The sequence below is a fragment of the Rousettus aegyptiacus genome, unplaced genomic scaffold (assembly GCF_014176215.1).
Source record: "Rousettus aegyptiacus isolate mRouAeg1 unplaced genomic scaffold, mRouAeg1.p scaffold_m13_p_12, whole genome shotgun sequence".
Lineage (NCBI taxonomy): Eukaryota > Metazoa > Chordata > Mammalia > Chiroptera > Pteropodidae > Rousettus > Rousettus aegyptiacus.
The window spans coordinates 57660855-57680461 of NW_023416287.1; the positions used below are offsets into that span (position 1 = coordinate 57660855).

At 41.3% G+C, this 19607-nt stretch overlaps 1 protein-coding gene across 4 annotated transcripts in view; it reads right to left on the reverse strand.

The window, feature by feature from the left end:
• The window catches only part of NPC1 (NPC intracellular cholesterol transporter 1), a 47553-nt gene extending 38598 nt beyond the window's left edge, over positions 1 to 8955 (reverse strand). For 2 of the 4 annotated variants that reach the window (XM_016165249.2, XM_016165101.2), the window contains exon 1: positions 8733 to 8955. In XM_016165249.2, the coding sequence (XP_016020735.2) occupies positions 8733 to 8831 (99 nt within the window). In that variant the 5' untranslated portion in view covers positions 8832 to 8955. The remainder of the gene's footprint in view (positions 1 to 8732) is intronic. The other 2 variants (XM_016165166.2, XM_016165326.2) reach the window with 2 other exon arrangements.
• Positions 8956 to 19607: the final 10652 nt, after the last annotated feature.

Here is a 19607-nt window from a genome sequence, read left to right on the forward strand (position 1 = left end):
TAGTTCCATGTAAGAATCACTAAGAATCAGTGTTAAGGAAAGAATACAAGATAGTATGTGAGTTGTGATTACTAAGGCATTAGTAATTTTTGCACATCTGAATAAGGAACTGTATGAACTCTACATTTAGAGAATATTACCATATGTATTTAGGTTAATTAATAGCAGCACATCATGACTAACATGAACAAAATCACAAACATCAATAAACTCCAAGAAGCAGCAAGAATGAACATCTTGTCCTCAAAATAAGTAGAAAGCCAGGAATGTGCTAACTTTAAGGAAAATCAACTCATGAATCTTAAAAGAAGAAATTGAAACCTCTTATGTCAAGACTTCTCAAGGACCACTCATATTCCCCATGTGAGAGTCACAAGGCTGTCAGAAAATTCAGAAGCGAAAGAGGGTACAGTATGAATCGTTACGTCAGCGTAGCCACTGAGCTCTGCCCAGCTGGCTAAGGCCACTGTCTTGCAATCATTTGTCTGGAAACAAAATAACAAGAAGCAACCATGGCTCCTAAGATACCCAGTGGGAAAGCCATTTAAAAAAATCTGAATGTAAGCAACAGAGTGAATTCTCTCCAGTGGCAGTGGCACAGGACCCACACATATGCAAGGAGCTAAGTTTGTCTGTGATGGGCCCCAGAGTTGAGATAAAAAATCCCACAACAGGTACCAAAGCCCTAAAAACAAGAAAGAAAAAACAGGCTGGAGTATATATATAGGAGGAATCTAAAGGGTTAATATGATTTGTCTCTGAATTCTTCAGATATTTCAAAACAGAAATTACGACTTTGTCCTATCTTGATTCATTAAAAGTCATATGTTTAGGTCACAATGGGGGGGAAATTATACAAATGAGGAAGTGACATGTACTCAACAAGGCCACATAACAAATCTCTGGCAATAAGTTACAAAATTCCACCACCATTTTTATGTAAGAAGAATCACAATTATTTCCACAAACCTAGTAATTCTAGGAAAAGTACTGTTCTTTCCAAAACTGGGTTTCCAACTAAAAGGTCATTATCCATTTCCTGAAGTTTGAAAAGGCAAAAAAAGCTAACCAAGGAGGCAGCAATAAATAACTGCTGATATTGACATATAATTTAAATACAAGGAAGCGCTCCCTAGACCTCACAGGGCAAGCAGGCCTGAGCCTTTGGCATGTCACCCATAGGAGTGGTAGAAATCCAGTCAACAACCCACAGCCACAACTCTGGCATGACTAACAGGATGGTGTCCAGCTCTCCTCAGCACTTGGTGCTGTAAAAGAAAATAAAGATGACTCAGTGCTGTTTGGTTCCTAGTCACGAAGATCATCCTTTTTAGTCTACATCATCTATTTCAAAACAAAGTGGTTTCAACCCATCTGATAGAAGAGAGGTAGGTGAGGGTAGAGAAGGGAGGCGTGGAAGTCAGGAGTTCTGGGTTCCGATCCTTGGAATTCACGAGGCTCTCAATAAATGCGCTCATTGAGGCTGATCACAGCTGGAGTAGGTGCCTGAACCTTGCTGAGCAGTTTTCCTGCCCATGAACTGCAGCTCATAACGATCTCTTATCTCACAGGTTTGGTGTGAAGATCCAGTAAGGGAATATACATGGAAATACTTGGTAAACTATAAAGCAGTACACAATCAAATGTACAGAATTAACATTAACTTCTAACTGTCTAGGACCTCACCAAAGACCTGAAAAAAATAAAATATCTGAGGTTTCTTTGGACCAAGGAAAACTGGGCTTGACTCAACATTCATAGGTTTGCTTCCCAAACTCATCCTGCCTAAAGCAGCAGCCCTACGCCAGTGGGGCTCAAAGTACTTACAAGCCACTTGCTGTGTGCAGGGCATAGTTTAAATTGCTCTTCATATATTAACCCAACGATTCCTCACGACGAGCTGATGAAGGAGCTGATATTATCATACAGATGAGGAAACAAGGCACAGAGAGGCTAAACAAGTTGTCCAAGAGTAGAGGAGCCAGGATTCAATCCAAAACGTTCTAGTTCCAGGAAGCAGAGTCTTAATAAAATATAACCTACTGCATAATTAAGGTCCTCATTCTAGCATTACGCTCCCTCCCTACTTCGTGCAAGGCACACACACGTGTGCATGCACCCATGTAGCTTGCACTAGGCTGAGGGAAGCCTCTTTCTCACCTCATACCTCTCCCTCCCTCACCTTTCCTCCTCTCACCTCTAGCTGAATAGCAAGAGTTGGTCTTCATGACCCCCAGGCCCAGCTGGTGCAGCATTCCTGAGCCTCCTCCAGGGACCTCCACTCGCTGACCTTCTCTTGCACATTTTCAGCCTCATCTTTGTTGGTCCCTTTACCCACTCCTGCCTATAAACGCTACTCCAATTTCATTCTCTGTCTCAGTCAAACCACCCCCAACTAACTCCTCTCCAGGTGCACTTCCAATCACCTGCCTGACAACCCCAGGTGCTCAAAAGGAAATTAACCTTTAGTTTCCTCCAAAGCCTCTTCCATTGTCAATTCCTCTTCATCAGGGTTTAAAGCCTAGGCACCTTTACACCCAACCTGCTGGGGAGGGTCCCCAGTGTAGTCTCCTGCACCCCTTCCTCCCCACCCGCCTTCCCTGCTAAGCCCGCAGCCATCCTTGCATCCAGACCTCAGCAATGTCTCCCAGGCATAGCTGCCACTTGGCTCATCCTGAGCCATAGCTATACAAGGTTTTTGGAGCTAAGAAACCTATAATTCACCCTTCCCCCTGCCTATGAGACAAATGCACTTCACCTGGCTGTGTTGCACACTCTCATCTCCCACCCGTTCTTCCCTTCTGTCCCATACCAAGAGGGACGTGCCTGCCTCTGCAGAGTTCGTGCTGGTCCGGCCTTCTTCCGCTACACTCCCTGTATACCCATTGCCTGTCGTGGCCACTCTCCAACTGTTACCTCCCCCATGCACCTTCCTGACACACCCACACATAGTCTAGCATCCAGACACTGGCTAAGTGTACCCGTTAGCTCCCTTAAGCCTCTTATCTGTGAGGCTAGTACTAAAATAACACTGTTCTACAAAGGAGGAGACTGAGGGTTACACAGGTAAGGTGACTTACCTGAGGCCACATCTAAGAAATGACAGCCAGACCGTACCCAAGGCCTGGCTGGTTCAGAAGCCAGAGCTCTTACTCCTCATACTGCACTGAGGGTCGCCCGAGTGGACCGCGGGTTGGGACATGCTCATCTCTGTAATGTATATGGAATAACGCTGACAGCTCCTCCTCACTTCTCCAACCCCTACCTCATTTCTTGGATTTAACCAGGGCTAATTTATTAGATCTAGGTCTTCCAGGCTTTTAATTCTTCCCCACAGGCAGACCTGTATGTGTCCACACAAGGCACACAAACCCATGCAAGTGCAATAACTTTTAAATGGCTTTTTCACAAACAAGTACTTCCTCAACTACCTTCCACAGCTGGCTTCTGGCTCCACCTAACCTGCCCTTAACTGCATCTATCCGGGTCCTTAAGGCCAGATTCCAGTCCTTGTCTCCAGCCCATTTTCTCCATAGGTTACAGTCCTAACCATCTTAAGAGATCTTCCCTCTTAAGAGCTTCTCTCAAGACTCCTTCTCTCCACTAAATTTAACTGACTCCTTTCACCTGGTTCTAGTCCAGATGCTCCCCAGACCAGGTGAGCTTTCCTGGGGTAGAGCCAGGTAGCACCAGGCCCATGTTTGGGGCACCCATCCTCACTACTCAAGTCAGCAAGTGTCCTGTGCCCAGACCTCTGTTGAGTGTCATCCCTGTCCTAGGGGTAGATAAGCTTTTCCTCAGAGGACCGAAGATTAAATATTGTAGGCTTGTGGGACATGAAGTCTCTGTGGTAAATGATGGGCATGGGTGTGTCCCAAGAAGTTTATCCATAATCACAGGCTCTTGCTAGGCCTGAATTTGCTAGCTCACACTCTAGGGTAAAGCAGAATTTATACTTCTGAGAATTACCAAGTTGTGTGTTGGGGGAGAGCTTGCAAGAGTATTTTCTTGCTTTTGTCTTGACTCTTTCGTAAGACCAGAAAACCCTAAAGGGAAGAGTACAAATATCATAACTTTCTTCAAAATTCCCTGGAGTGCATTGTCCAGTGTTCACTGATCCAGAAACCACCAAAACTCATGATGAGTTAAAGAAGTTCAATTGGATTATGTAAGAAGTTCAGAAGTTGCTTTACCTTTAAACCAGAAATTAGTAGTTACAAGGTTAGGTCATATGGATATTTCATAATATGCTCCAGCAGTTAATTATAAGATATACTACTGAATAGAAAAAGCTTCTTTCAATAATAATAGTTCAGGAAAGGCTTAAAACAATTCCTTCTCCTGTATGTCAGCAACTATAGCAATTGTAAAACATACTCTAATAGGGAGCTGCATGAAAGAACATCTTATTATATGGAGAAGCTCTGAATTTCAGCAGCAGAATCTTATACTCCAGCCTGCCTTAAGAAAATCCTGAAGTGCTAACTAACTTGTATTTAAATGTTCACTGAATGTCAATCACGTGCCAGGCACAAAGTTAAGTGATTTCTCCCTCGTTGCCTCGTTTATTTCTCAGGCACCCTATGGCGTAGTATGGCAGCATTTTATAGAAATTAAGGCTCTGAGAAGATTCCCCGAGGTCACATAGCTCATCAGTGACAAAACCGGTAATGAGAATTGAGATTTTTAGTGCCAAGTTAGGCATTCTCTATCCTACCCCTCAGCCCCACCCCTCAGCTGCTGCATTGTTCAAAGTCCAGCGCAGTTTGTACACAAGATGTATCCTCAGATTTTGACAATGAGCCACAGATGAGCTGTCTCATCCTCTATAATCCTACAGAAGTGTCCGTCCTTCTTTCCACACAAACTTGTCTACTTGTAGAAATGAGTACCATTTACTTCTTTTTAAGTACATATCTAAGCAGCTGTCAGATCAAGATGCACTTTCTCAGTACAACTAGCTGTCCTTAACTTCAGGCCTGGCTCAGCCATCCCACCGCAGGTAGAAGGCAGGGCTGGCCTCCTCACCTCTGCTGCGGTCCTAGACAGGTAAAATTCATGACAGAAGCTGAAGCTCCAGGAAAGGAAGAGAAGCCTCTGCAGGTAGCAGAGAGACTGGCCTGGCCGGTCTGGACAACGCCGGATGGGGTGGAGGGAGTGGCACAGAGAAATCCTATCAAGAGAGTGAGCTGCCTGCTGTTTCCTTCAGTGTCAGGCAGGCAGACAAAATAAGTATGACAGGACCTTCGGTGTGCAGGCTGGTCTGGTCTGACATCCACTGATGGAACTCTCTGGAACTGTTTTACAGCCAACTTGGGGTGAACATTGAAAAGGGTGTTCTGCGAGATTAAAACAAGATTAGATGTGTCCCAGCACCGAAGTCCTAGTTTTTCCTTAGGTTCTTGAAAACTAGAATGTCATTTTTAACCAGCTTTAATTGAGATCATTTACAAACCATAAAATTCACCCTTTTCAAGAATATAGGTTTTTAGAAATCATTAGGTAACTTTCTATTTCCTCCAGTTTTCCTCTTGTCCACCTGGGAGGCATTAACTCACCCTCCAAAGGTCAGCTCAAAATGGACTCCTCATAATATTTTGTCCTTATCTTTATTAGAGCATACTTTGCATTATAATTTAAATAATATATTCCCCCTTCCTTCTATCATCTATAATAAGACAGGGATAGAAACATATATATGTTTATAAACATATAATAGTATGTAATTTAAATAGTATGTCAATACTATTGACAGTATATAAATAGTATATAATTGACAGTATATAAATAGTATATAAATAGATATACTAACATACACATAGTATTTTACAGTTTATAGACCACTTTCTATATAGGTTATTGTTTTGATCTACTTCTACATTCTAGACTGTGTCCATAGCAACCACTTTATATTTATGAAATTAGTGAACAACAATAATTTAAGTTCCTCTGTGGTCTAAGAGGCAGCAATAAGAAGAACAAATTTTGAAGCTTCCCTCTCAAATTCCTCAACGGCACACTTGTATCAGAGAGGGCTTTTTTTTTTTTTTTAAAGTTTTCTTGCCAAAGCACATATTCCAATGACAAAATAAGAGGCATAGTCCAAGCAAAGAAAAACCTGTTGGGCCATAGTTGGTCACTGATTATCAACCAACTGCAAATTCAGTTCTGATCTCTACTAGCTTCTGAATCCCTCCTCCATCTTACCCCCTCACCTGAACCCACTAAAGCCCAATGATTTGGTAATTTAGAAAAGAGTCCTGGTAGAAGAGATGATAAAATACAGTCTTGTTCTTAAGGAGCCTGCAATCTAATAGTTCAATTCTAATAATATTTCTCTCTTTCCATAAGCACCCTGAGAAAGTAGGTAAAGCTGTTAATTCATTTTTACAGAGGAGACTGAGACTCCAGGAGATCATTGGCTTGCTCAAAATCATTCTTAGTAAGAGGAAGAGTCAAACAAAACCTACACCCAGGTCTTTTAACTCTTTTCCCAGGCAGTAAATGCTGCTGTAAAAATTTAAACAAAGATTTAGAACTTCAGAGGGAAGCGATTCTAGTTGGGGAAACAGAATAACAGAAGTCATGAGTGATGGAGCATTTGAACTGGGCCTTAGAAGATGGGCAAGTAGTTTATTTGGCTGGAGAGCAGATGCCCTTCACAGAGCTGTGGATGAAAGGGGCTGAAAGGGGCACCTAGGATCTGATTAGAGATGGTCTGATCCAGGCTTCTGCAATAGGTAATGTGTCATCCTTAAAACACAATGAAAACACCCCTTTTAGAAGGAGTGGAGGGTGAGGAAGGGTTACCCAGGAAAGAGTGATCATATTGTCTTCATGACCACAGGGAGTCTTTGTTCTGGGTAATATGACAAACACGGAAGGAATACAAACATCTATTCAGCAAGTCGTTTTCTTTCTGCCCACTCGCTAAAATAAAAAACCTGTTTTCCCTTGATTACTTATAGCTGATCACAGCATCAAGGAGGAGAGATTGAGAAATATTACCCATATTTTCTTCTTTTTCAGATGGTTATTCTTTAATGCTCTCAGGCCAAAAGATTAAACCATTTTAAGAAAAGCAAAAATCACTCCAAAATGTATTTTAGACCTTAAAGAGTACAATGTCTGTAATTTAGGCTCAGACTGAACCCACATGAGCTGCTATCATTGATAAGAACTCTAAAAGCAAATACCTTCTCCAGCTCCCTTGCGGCCCACCACTCCCTGATCTGTTCAGGTGTTCTGAAAGCCTCTGCAGGCTTGAGGGAATTAATTTGTAAAATAATGGTTTCCCTGTTAGGCTTTACAGACCTGTCCAGGTGGTCTGCAAGAGACTTAACCCAAAAAGACCTGGGAAGAGAGGCACTCAGTCAGTGGCCATCAGCCCAGATACTACCTCCAGGTAAAAGGATTTCAGAGATAAGTGAAAGCTACTTAGCAGTATGAAGCCTGCCAATGAGAGCCGACTTAAAACTCTACGGCAATTGAACAGTTGTATTTTCTTTAAGGCACATAATTGCTACTATTTCTTGAGTTTTTATTACAGCAATGAGGTCTCTCCATATATCATGTTACTTAATAACTCTCATAATCCTATGAGGTATTATCTTCAGAAAAACTGAGGTTTGAAAGGGCAATGTGACCAAAGCCACAGAGCTAGTGAGTGGTCTATCCACTGACCCCATTCTAAACCACCTCCCTGAAACCCCAACCAGGCAACAGATGTTTTTTCCTTCGCAAGCCCACACTGCTAGGATCCCCCACATACACATAAGGAAGGAGGAAGCCACAGTTATCTTGGTTCTCGGGCCCATACAGGGTCAGCATCCCCTATCCACTTCTGTGAACTACAAAAAAGTTTGAGAGGTTTTCTAGTCTGAGTAAAACCCTAAGTCTGCCTTTCCCTCATTGCTGACACATCTATAAGTAGGTACAAGGGCACAGGATTCCCAGAAGTCACTCTGTCATCTTGATCTGGTTTATTCAGCACTGTATCTTTACACATCCCTCCCAGCCCGACGCCCAGTTTTCAAAGAGAAGACTATAGACTGACTCACAAATAGCAGTGAGATGCTCATGCTCAATGCTACTAAATCAAGAAAAGCTGACCCAGGGAGTAAGGCCACAACTTTCAGGTCCCATTGCTAGCTACTATTGTGACAAGTCAATTACTCGAGGGGTGGGCCTCAGTTTCCCAAGATGTAAAAGGGAGTTAAAAAGAAGCAACTTGCACTCTTTAGAATACCAAGCTGACTTAAAGTACTAGGTCTGTTCCAGTCTGGTGTTTGACTGTTTCCTTTCTTTGCTTCCCCTTACACCTTCATCTTTAAATGAGAATTGGAGTAAATAAAGCAGTAGACTCTCAAAACAAATGTATAAACAGTTCATATGTATGTGACAGAATTAAGGTTATAAAAAGTCAAGTTAAATGATATCGCTATCCCTCTCTACCCACTTTCCTCCCTCCTTCTGATTCCACAACCTAAACCCAGAAATGAGACGACCACAGCTGAAATGAGCTCAAAACAAACCAAACTAGTAGCTCCCAGTTGCCATCCTCTTCTAGATCACAGGGAAGAGTGCGTGGCCGGAGAAAGAAATCGGAGAAGCGGGGAGCCCTCTGGGATTCCATCATTAGACCAACTTCCCGGGGATCCGCTGGACCTGCGCCCCCTCAGAGGGCTGGGACACCCGATCCGCAGCACGGCCCGCAGCCCTCCCAGACTCACCCCGTCTCCCACAGCCCACCCGGGTTCCCGGCTGCCACTCACTTGCGCCGGGCACAGCAGCAACAGGAGGAGGCCCAGGACCCGGCCGCGTGCACTCATACTGCCGCGGCGCGGGGTGGCGAATCTCCGCGGAGGATAGGCTCGCTCGGTCCCGCTCTGCTCGGCTCAGCTCCGTGTCACGAGCTCTGTCAGCACCCGGCACTCGCAGACAGAGGGAGCAGGCGCCAGCGGCGACAGGCTGCGCGCGCAGGTCAGGAAAGACGGCGGCGTCGGCTCCGCCCCCTTCTAGGAGGCGCCGCTGAGGGCTCGCCCTGGGCTGGTTCTGAGGCGGGACAGGTGCGGGGCCAGATCTGACTTTGACACAGCGGCTTCCTGGTATCCCAGCTCTGCACTTCTCGGCCCTGAGGCCCCTAGGGGCCCGGCGTGGGGTCAGGGACTCCCAGACCAGGGGGTAGCTGAACTTTTGGAATCTGGTCTGGGAGACGATTTCTGGAGTCGTACCATAGTGTGTGTTTTTCACGCTTTAAACTAATTTCTCCCCTTTTTGTCTTCCTTCAGCAGGAGATAGTGGGCGAGGTTTTAGCAAATGGGAGTGCTTGGACACTGTTTTCCCGAGTGAGACCCCGTTTCTCAGCGGAATACGTGTTTAATTAAGCCCAATTAGTACTCCAAGCAAGTTCTCCCAAACCCAGTCACCAGAAAGGAATCCAGGCGTGGGTACTTCTGGCGAAGTTCGGAGCGGTGTCGTTGTGGCCTGACTATTGTTATCTGACAGGGGCGGGGCGCGGCGGTGGGCGATGCCCCCGAGTCACCTGATCTCTGTTTTCATTCGCTCAGCCCATGTTCGGAAAAGCGCTAGAACCGCACCACCTACTGGTGGGGCCAAGCGTGGCCGAGAAACCGCTGGAAGTTTGTGAGATGGAACCAGAGCCTATTTTTAAGTTTCAGGTGAAGTCAAGTAACACGAAGATAAAGAAGTCTTCCTTTTTTGCCTTACCGCTGCTTCTTATAACCTTTTTTGGTTTTGCACTTATTTTTATTCTATGCATTTCTGGTAACGGCTCCCCTCAGATTCCAATTATTGAGACCCCTCATAAGCACCAGCCATTTCCATTTTGAAGTTAAAGAAATGTAAGTGAGGATCTCTTCTCCCTACAGTGGATACCAATTTACAGTGAAAAGACTAAATATCCGTCTGTAGCAATGCTCATACCCAGTCCTGGGTAGGGTCATGATGCAGGTGATGTTCCCATCCTTACTCAACAAACCGGCTGATTCAGTTACTGTTTTGCCTCCCCACCGCCTCAGCCCTCAGATGTCCACCTGGCTGGCAGGGCACTAACACTCTAGGAATTTCCTCTTCAGCCCTAGATCTTCCATGATGACCTCTTGGCCCTTATTCAACTATGCGCTCTTTGCTCATGGTGATAAAGTAATATGCTTTAGGTGGGTGTACTCAAAGTGTTGTTGCTGAAATAGCAGCATCACCATCACCTTGAGAACTTGTTACTTAATGCAAATTTATGAAAGTCCTCCCTGGACACACTGGATCTGAAACTCTTGGGATGAGCCCAACTGTTTGCATTTTTAACAAGCTCATCAGAAAGTGCCAATGCACAAATTCAAGAATTTCAGTTGTAATGTATTCCCTGGATCCTGGTGGGTTAGTTACCCCTCCAATTTTAGCAAAGTTCTTATGGAAAAACAACAACAAAAATCTTTACAAAATAATTGACTTGAATAAAGAAATTTCAAGCACATATGAAACATTTCTGGGATGGGCAGAAAATACGATGCCCACAAATTATGTCCACAAAACAGTAACAAAAATCTTTTGTCCATATATTTTTTTCACATTCTGTCTTTTATATAGCTTCAACAATGCCCTGAAGCCTTGGCTCTATTTTTAAATAAATTATTCTATTTCTAAGAGATATGTTTTATGCTGATAAAGTAATTCATGTTCATGGTAGAAACTTTGAAAATACATAAAAGTTTAGAGACCAGAATAAAAAATCATTTATAATTCCACAATTGTGGATAATCTGTGTCACATTGTAGTATATTTTCTCCTTCTCTGAAATTTTTTTTAACATGGTTGAGATCCAGAGACATTTTGTTCATTTATATAATAATACCACTATCATTATATACAACATTCAACATTGATTGCATAATAATAAAGGACAAAACAAGAGGGAAAATGAAATTATTAGACATACACATCTTTTCGTGTGGTGTGTGTGTTTTAAGAAAAGATATAGGGAAAAAAGTTAAAAGAACTTATTTTCAAATAAGATACTTCAATATGAAAATATATTTTAGTGTTATGTTACTGCCAATGGATTATTACTCTCAAAAATTCAGGTAGTTCAGACAAGGGCAATACTTATGAAAACCACTGATTTCTTTAATGAAAATGCCAATCATACTGAAGAAAGCATTTTACTTTTTTTCCTCTTTACATTAGTCTTTCAACCTTTTATTTATTTTTAATATTTTTTTATTTTTAAAAATTACAGTTCACATGCAATAGTATATTAATTTCAGGTGTATGACATAGTGATTAGATATTTATATAATTTACAAAGTGATCACCCCAATAAATCTAGTACCCATCTGACATCATACATAGTTATCACAATATTACTGACTATATCCATTATGCTATACTTTTACATCCTCATGACTATTTTGTAACTACCAATTTGTACTTTTTAATCCCTTCCCCATTACCAGCTGTACCCAACCCCCCTCCCATTTGGCACCCCTCAAAATGTTCTCTGTAAGTTTGTCTCTGTTTTGTTCTTTATTTATTTTGTTTTTTACATTCCACATGTCAGTGAAATCATATCGTTGTAGCCTCCAGGCCCCGAAAGACACATGGACCACCAGAACTCAGTGAGTTATAGGAAACACACTCTTTATTCAGCCAGCTGGGTCTGCCAGGGGTATGCAGACCCCAAATTAAGCAGCCCCAAAATGTAGAGGTACAGGGTTTTTAAGCCCTAAATCTCATTCTTCATTCTGTCTGAACACAAAGGTCTATTTTATTTCTATTCACTACCTGTCAACTCACAAGTCAGGTGCGTAAGCGGGGTTACAGAAGCAGAAAGCTTGTTTAGAATGTTATGTTCCTATAATCAAAGGCCTATGTTCCCATAGTGATAGTCAAACAGTAATTTCCAGTAAGAGTCATTTTTTCAGCCACTATAATATGACATCTGTCTTTCTCTGCCTGACTTATTCCACTGAGAACAATACCCTCTAGATCCATCTATGGTTGTTGCAGATGTCAAGATTTCATTTTTTTCATGGCTGAGTACTATTCCATTGTATATATGTACCACCTCTTCTTTAGCCATTCATTCACTGATGGACACCCAGGTTGCCTCAATATTTTGGCTATTGTAAGTAATGCTGCAATGCGCATATGGATGTACATGTCCCTTCAAATTAGTATTTTGGATTTCTTTGAATAAATACCCAGAGATGTAATTAGTGAGTCCTTTGTCTCTTATTATAGCTTTTGTTTTGAAGTCTATACTTTGTCTAGTGTAAATATTATTACCCCAGCTTTTTTGTTTATGTATTTCTATTTTTGTGAAATACCTTTTCCATCCTTTACTTTTAGTCTTTGTGTGTGTTTCATCTGAAGTGAGTCTTTTGTAGGCAGTCTATGTAAGGGTCTTGTTTTCTTATCCATTCAGCCTCCCTATGTCTTTTGATTAGAGCATTTAATCCATTTACATTTAAAGTAATTGTTGATAGATATGTAATTATTGTCATTTTATTATTTACATTTTTGATCCTTCTTCTTCTTCTTCTTCTTCTTCTTCTTCTTCTTCTTCTTCTTCTTCTTCTTCTTCTTCTTCTTCTTCTTCTTCTTCTTCTTCTCCTCCTCCTTCTTCTTCTTCTTTGTAAAAAAGTCCCTTTAACATTTTTTGTAATACAGGTTTGGTGTTGATGAATTTCTTTAGCTTTTTCTTGTCTGAGAAGCCCTTTATCAGTCCTTTAATTCTAAAAGATAGCTTTGCTGGATAGAGTAATCTTGTTTTAAGTCCTTGCTTTTCATCATTTTAAATATTTTATGCCAAGTCCTTCTGGCTTGCAAAGCTTCTGTTGAGAAATCACTGACAGTCTTATAGAAACTCCCTTGTATTAAACTTGTTTTCTCTTGCTGCTTTTAAGATTCTCCCTTTGTTTTTAAACTTTGACATTTTAATTACGATGTGTCTTCGTGTGGGCCTTTTTGGGTTCATCTTATTTGGGATTCTCTGAGCTTCCTGGGCTTGTATGTCTCTTTCCTTCGCTAGGTTAAGGAAATTTTCCATCATTATTTCTTCAAATGGGCTTTCAATTCCTTGCTCTCTCTTCTCCTTCTAGTACCTCAACGATGCAAATATTTTATGTTTCTTGTGGTCCCTGAGGCCTCTGAAACTATCCTAATTTTTAAAATTCTTTTTCTTTTTTGTTGTTTTGACTGTTTTCTGCTACATTATCTTCTAAATTGCCAATCTGAACCTCTGCTTCATCTAATCTACTGCCGATGTCTTCAAATTTATTTTTTATTTCAGTTATTGTATTCTTCATTTCTGACCGGTTCTTTTTTGTTTTCTGTCTCCATTTTTTAGTTTCCTATCTCTTTGTTGAGGCTCTTGCTGAGGTCATTGAACATCCTTATTACCAGTGTTTTGAATTCTGCATCTGATAGATTGCTGGTCTCCATTTTGTTTAGTTCTTCTAGAGCTTCGTTCTGTTCTTTCATTTGGGACATGTTTCTTTTTCTCCTCATTTTGGCTGCCTCCCTGTGGTTGTTTCTATGTATTAGGTCAGGTTTCTATGTCTCTCGGTCTTAGTAGAGTAGCTTTATGTAGTAGGTGTCTAGGGGGGCCCAGTGGCACAGTCTCCATGGTCACCTGAGCCAGGTGCTGCTGGAGTTTCCCTTGTATGGGTTGTGTGTGCCCTCCTGTTGTAGTTGAGCTTTGTCTGATGTTTGCATATCAATAGGAGGGACTGCCCCCCAGGTTGATTGGTTGTGAGAATTGGCTGTGACCACGGTGGCAGAACTATTGTTTAGGGCTGACCCTACCGAGCAGGATTCTTTTTAGCAGGACTCTAGTGCCTGCCCAGTCTGTCCTTTGGATGTGTTGTCTGTGGAGGCACCCTGGTGGTGCTCCAGTGGATCCAGCTTGTGAGTCTTGCTGCCTCCTGAGAGGGGCCTTTCCACCGGCCAAGTTTAGCTGCTGCCCTGTACCCTGCCTAGGGCCACCTGGCATGAGCTGCAAAGCAATCTGCAGATGAATTCCACCTGTGCTAGACTTGCAGGTGCCTGGGAGAGGCTAAGTTACATATCAAGGCTGGCTGCTCTTAGTGTCAGGCTTAAGGCTGCTCAACAAGAGATATGGGGCATGCCGTCAGATGCAGCTCGTTAGGGGTTTGTGAACCTTTGAAAGATTTTAGGAAAGTCAAAGGATGAGCCAAGACAAGTTGTTTGTATGGAAAAGCCACTAGAAGCAGCTTAGGTGGGTCCAAAAGTTGGGTGGGTCAAAGTCTCTCATATGCATCTTTATAAATGTACAAAAATATCCTTCAGAAAATTTTTATGTATTTGAAAACATATATGTAAATATAACATATGAACTTTTTAAACAAGTGGGAACATACAGTATACAATTTGCAGCTTGCTTTTTTACATTTAGTGATATGGTTTACACCTCATTATTTTTAATAGCACTATGGAATTTTATTGTATGCATGTAATATTTCTGAAGGTAGAACGATGTAGGCCGGAGCAGCACTTAAGTCAATGAAAATTATAGTTCACCAACCAATAAGTATTTCAATCAATAAATATAAGTAACTCAAGTCTCAAAACTACGTTTCTGGTATAGTGAAGGGTTTGCATGGTTCCAGTAATGCTGAATAAATTCACCTTACCTTTTCCACATGCTTCTTCCCATTCCTGAGCTGGGTAGATTCCACAAAGTTTTGCATCTTTCTGTGCTCCCTGCTTTCCTCATGATACTGCCTCATTGAAGTCTAAAAACTATTGAACATTTCCCTTAGGGAGAGAGAGGAGAATGTTGACCCAAGTCAAAATTCTTTTTACTTAGACGGAAGGGTATTCATGTTAATAGTTTTTGATCCATTACATAATTTATTAAATCATCTCCCGTTGGTCATTGGGTTTGTTACCTTTGTTCCTGGAAACAATGATGCAATAAACATCCCTGTACCTAAATCTTTGCAATCATATACAGATAAAACTGTTGGAAAAGTTTATATATTGTTGGATCAAAGGAAGTATACATTTTATTTTTGATCACTGCCAAATTGCCCTCCAAAGAGATTGCAATCTATACCTTTGCTAAAATATATGGAAGTACCTGATTCCATCTTCTTTGCCATTCTTTTCTGATGGGTGAAAAATGGCATCTATGATGTTACTTATTTTATAAAATATTGTGATGCTTTCATTTGTATTTTATTAATTATAAATGTGATTAAGGATATTTTCCTATGATTTTATTTCTTTTTCTGTGCTCTTTATTTTCTATTTTTAGTATGACTTATAACAACTCTATTTATTAAGAAAATTAACATATCAATCTAGAATGTTTCAGATATCTTTATCAATTTACTATTTTCAGAAATAAAAATTATTAGAAATAAAAAATTATTTCCAGTTTTAATGATTTCAGGAAAACGATGATCCATCTGGGATTATTTTGCAGTGAGGAGTGATGTAAGGATCCAGCTCCCTTCCTCCTGAGCAATCACATGGATTCCTGCTCTTCTTAAAGTTATCATTGATTTTCGTGTTGCCAAATCTAAGGGCAACTCCTTTGTTCTCATCTCACTTGACTGTTAATAGCCTTCAACACAGACGATCACACTGTCCAACATAAAACATATTCTTTAACCCTCACTCTCCTGGGTAGCCTCATTGGCTAAGCATCCACTATATCTCATCGTCTAGACTAAGGATATGATTTGATCAGTATATTCATGTTAATAAAATTTCATTACAACAAAATAAAGTTAACTTCTTCTAATATGTAGAAGTTTTATTTTTTATTTTTATTTTTGCCACTGATTTGGAAACTTCAGAGTAGACAGTGATTCAAGTAGACAGTGATTCCATGATGTGACCCATGGCTGTCCCAAAAACTGGACCTTGGCCAGAATGCAGATTGTTTTTTGCAACTCCTCCACCCCCCACCCCCACCGCTGTTAGAGAGCGTCTGATCATAATTGATGTTCATTTTGACGTACATCTGCACCCTTCCCTTGCCTCCTGCTATATGCTGGTTTCTGAAACAGGTTGTTCTCTTGACCTGGTCAAGCATGCAAAGTAATTTGACATACCTGCTAGCATTAATGTACTAGTTTCCATGACTGTCCTCACCTTTACCTTATATAATTCTTTAGCACCTGCCAAATGAGGCAAGAATCCATTTTTTCTGGCAGCTACCCAAGACATGTCTTCTATTTAAGTTTTCCTTAATAAATACTAGCTGGGCGCGGTGGCGTGCACCTGTAGTCCCAGCTACTCCGGAGGCTGAAGCAGGAGGATCGCTTGGGCTGCAGTGCGCTATGTCGATCGATGTCTGCACTAAGTTCGGCATCAATATGGCGACCTCCTGGGAGCAGGGGACCACTAGGCTGCCTAAGGAGGGGTGAACGGCCTAGGTCAGAAAAAGAGCAGGTCAATAAATTCTATTATAATGAGCAGACTGGAGTGGCCAGCCTGTTTCTGCAGCCTCTGCTTACAGAGGTAGACTTTCAGTCTCAGAACTTTTCCCTCAGTCTGTGTGTACAAACACTACTTACTGCACAGGTTGTAGTTTGCCTAGTTTCTAACTTGAAGGCTGAAGTTCAATAATAGGAAATGAAGATAGAGCTGAGTCTTTGGGGTACCAAGATGCAACCAACTTTACCGGGTGATATCTAAGCCTGTTACTGATAGACCTGGCACTTCTTCACTCTGCTTACCTTCTTTTTTTTTTTTTTTTTTTTCCTAACTTTTTCTCCTTGTGTTAGTCAGCTCAGGCTGCCATAACAAAATATCATAGACTTGGTGGCTTAACAACAGGTATTTATATCTCATAGTTCTGGAGGCTGAGCAGTGCAAGATCAAGGGGCCTACTAGTTCCATTTCTAGTGAGGACTCACTTCCTAGCTTGTGGAGGGCTGCCTTCTCACCATGTGCTCATGTGGTCTTTCCTTGGTACCTGTGTGCGCATAGACAGATCTGTCTCTTTCTCTTTATATAAAGTCGCCAATCCTGTCAGATTAAGGCCATACCCTCGTGACCTCATTTAAACCTCAGTTACTTCCTAAAAGCCCTAATTCTAAATACACTTACTTTGGAGGTTAGATCTTCGACTGTGAATTTGGCAGGAGGGACATAATTCAGTCCATAGCATTCCTCCTTTTGCTCAAGGATGCATTATGACTTTTGTGGGCCCTAGGCACCTTTGCCTCTGGAGACCCTTTCTCCCTTGAAAGAAAAAAGCCACTTAAAATTATATTTTATAACTGCATTGGTATAAAGACAAAGATAATCCTCCAGAGTGAGCCAGCCAAGAGAGATCAGGCAGAGCTATAATGGCTTTTATGATCTAGTCTCAAAAGTGATGTGCCATCACTTTTGCCTCATGCTACTGATAACACAGACAAGTCCTGATCCAGGGTAGAAGGGGAACTACACAAGGACCAGAATACTAGAGGAGGGGAGTATTGGGGGCCTTCCTGGAGGCTAGTTACCACAGATCCTTGGAGCCACCACCTGAGGGAGTACATTGTACATTTTCAGCACTCTGGGAGGCTCCCTCATGCCTTTTTACAGTCAATATCATCACTCTGCTCCTACCAAGAGCTAGCACTATTCTGACTTTTATCATCATCAACTGGTTCTGTCTGTGTTTGAACTTCGTGTAAATGGAATCATACTCTTTTTTGTCTAGTCTCACTCAACATTATGAGATGTGTAGAGTGAGACTCATCTTCATTGTTCATAGCAGTAGTTCATTGTTCATAGCATAGTAGTTCATAGCAGTAGTTTTTTTTCACTGCTAAGTAATATTCCGAGGTATAAAAATGCCATGGCAGACATTTGGCTTGTTTCCAGTTTTGGCTATTATAAATAGGGTTGTTATGAACATTCAGATATATGTCTTGTTTGAAATATGCACTTAATTCTTTTGGGTTCTGCAATAGACTTTTAAAACTCCATACTTAAATTAAGCAAGCTGAATTTCACAGGTATCTTCATTTAAAATAGCTTACAGCTACAACTCATGACTTTAGTGCTAGTGGTTATAATTGACGCAGAAATGGGGCATTGTTGGTCAGACTTATGGTAAAACATCATTCACCGCAGTAAGGGTATTTGACTTGGTGATTAATCCAGTCATGGGTTGCAGTGTAACTTCCACTTGGCAGTCAGCATTTCACAATGGCATTCCTTCTCTGGAGCATTCAGTCACAGGACACAAGCTCTTTTGCCTGAATTGGGTTTTGGTCTAATCTTTCCCAAAATAGGGAGTCTAACTCTTATAAACTGAAGACTTTCTTTCTAAGGCTATTCTTACAAGTCCAACTGAGAGAAGTGGGAATAATAACGGCCTTTCCTTAATTAAAAAGTAGAGCGCTAAATAGTAGTGAGGAACAGAAGAAGAGACCAAAAATGGGAGAAGTAATTCGTTCTATTGACAGAAATAAAGCTGACAAGGCATTTGAGAACTGAAGGTCTTTAAAAAATTTCCCTCAATTATTAAAACACGACTTCACTCACAGTTTAAAATTATCTTAAAGTATTGCTAAAAATAAGGGTAAGAGCACCGGGAAAAGATTCTAAGAAAGTCCAGACCCACTAATGCATAAATTATTTAACTGAGGGCTAAGTATAGTAGTCAAAGAGCCTGGAGAAAATACCTATTACTGGTTTTTATTACTATGTTTGATAGGTGAAGAAGAGTGAAGAGACTTCCTTGGGCCCTCAGCTAGAGGAATGTGAAACACATTATTCTAATTTTGCTCAGAGAGCACATCAGTTGTTTTTTTGGTTGTTTGTTTTCCTCCATACTTTGAAGCACAGGCGACCACAAAGGCATAAGCTGATGTGGGACGACGGCATGAAAGACTCTAACATACTGTGGCTCTATTCACCTCAACCTGGCTCTATGCACAATTTTTTTAGCATCTTGCCACGGTGAGATAAAACCCACTAATTAAACCAATTGACCAGCATAGATAAATGTATTTTTCTCTCATTTTACCAGGGAAGTAGTAAGACAGTCACCCACAGGCCTAACTACATTGCCCTAGAGAGATCTTGCATCTCTATAATGTGTCAAAAGTACTTTCTTTCTTGGGGACAAAGAAGAGGCAATGCATTCCGAGTGTTCCCAACAATTACTAGGAAGTGCTAGGAGTGCTTTCACAAACACAGTTCTACCAATCACAGCTAGAATCAAGAGAACTATTTATTATAATTTAGCCTTAGCTCCAGGTCCTGACCAGACACCAGGACTAGTTACCTTTATCCACTCTAACACAGGCCTAGAGTTCCTCGGTGACTGAACAAACTTACCAAGGGCGAAGTTGTGGAGCAGAAAGAACTCTGGGGTTTGTCAGCCCTTATGCTACATGGCCACACTTCTTTATGGGGGTTGTTGCCCACGCTCCTCTCCTTGAGACTTTCTCTTTCCTAGAAATATGTTTTACTTCCCACTCCTGTCCATTTTATCTCTCTCTCTCTTTTTTTTCTACCTTTCCTTCTTACTTCAAATTTTATTCTTGTTTTTTTTTCTCTCACCAGGGTCTCTCTCCCTCCTTTATCCCATGACTCTATCACTTCTATATCGA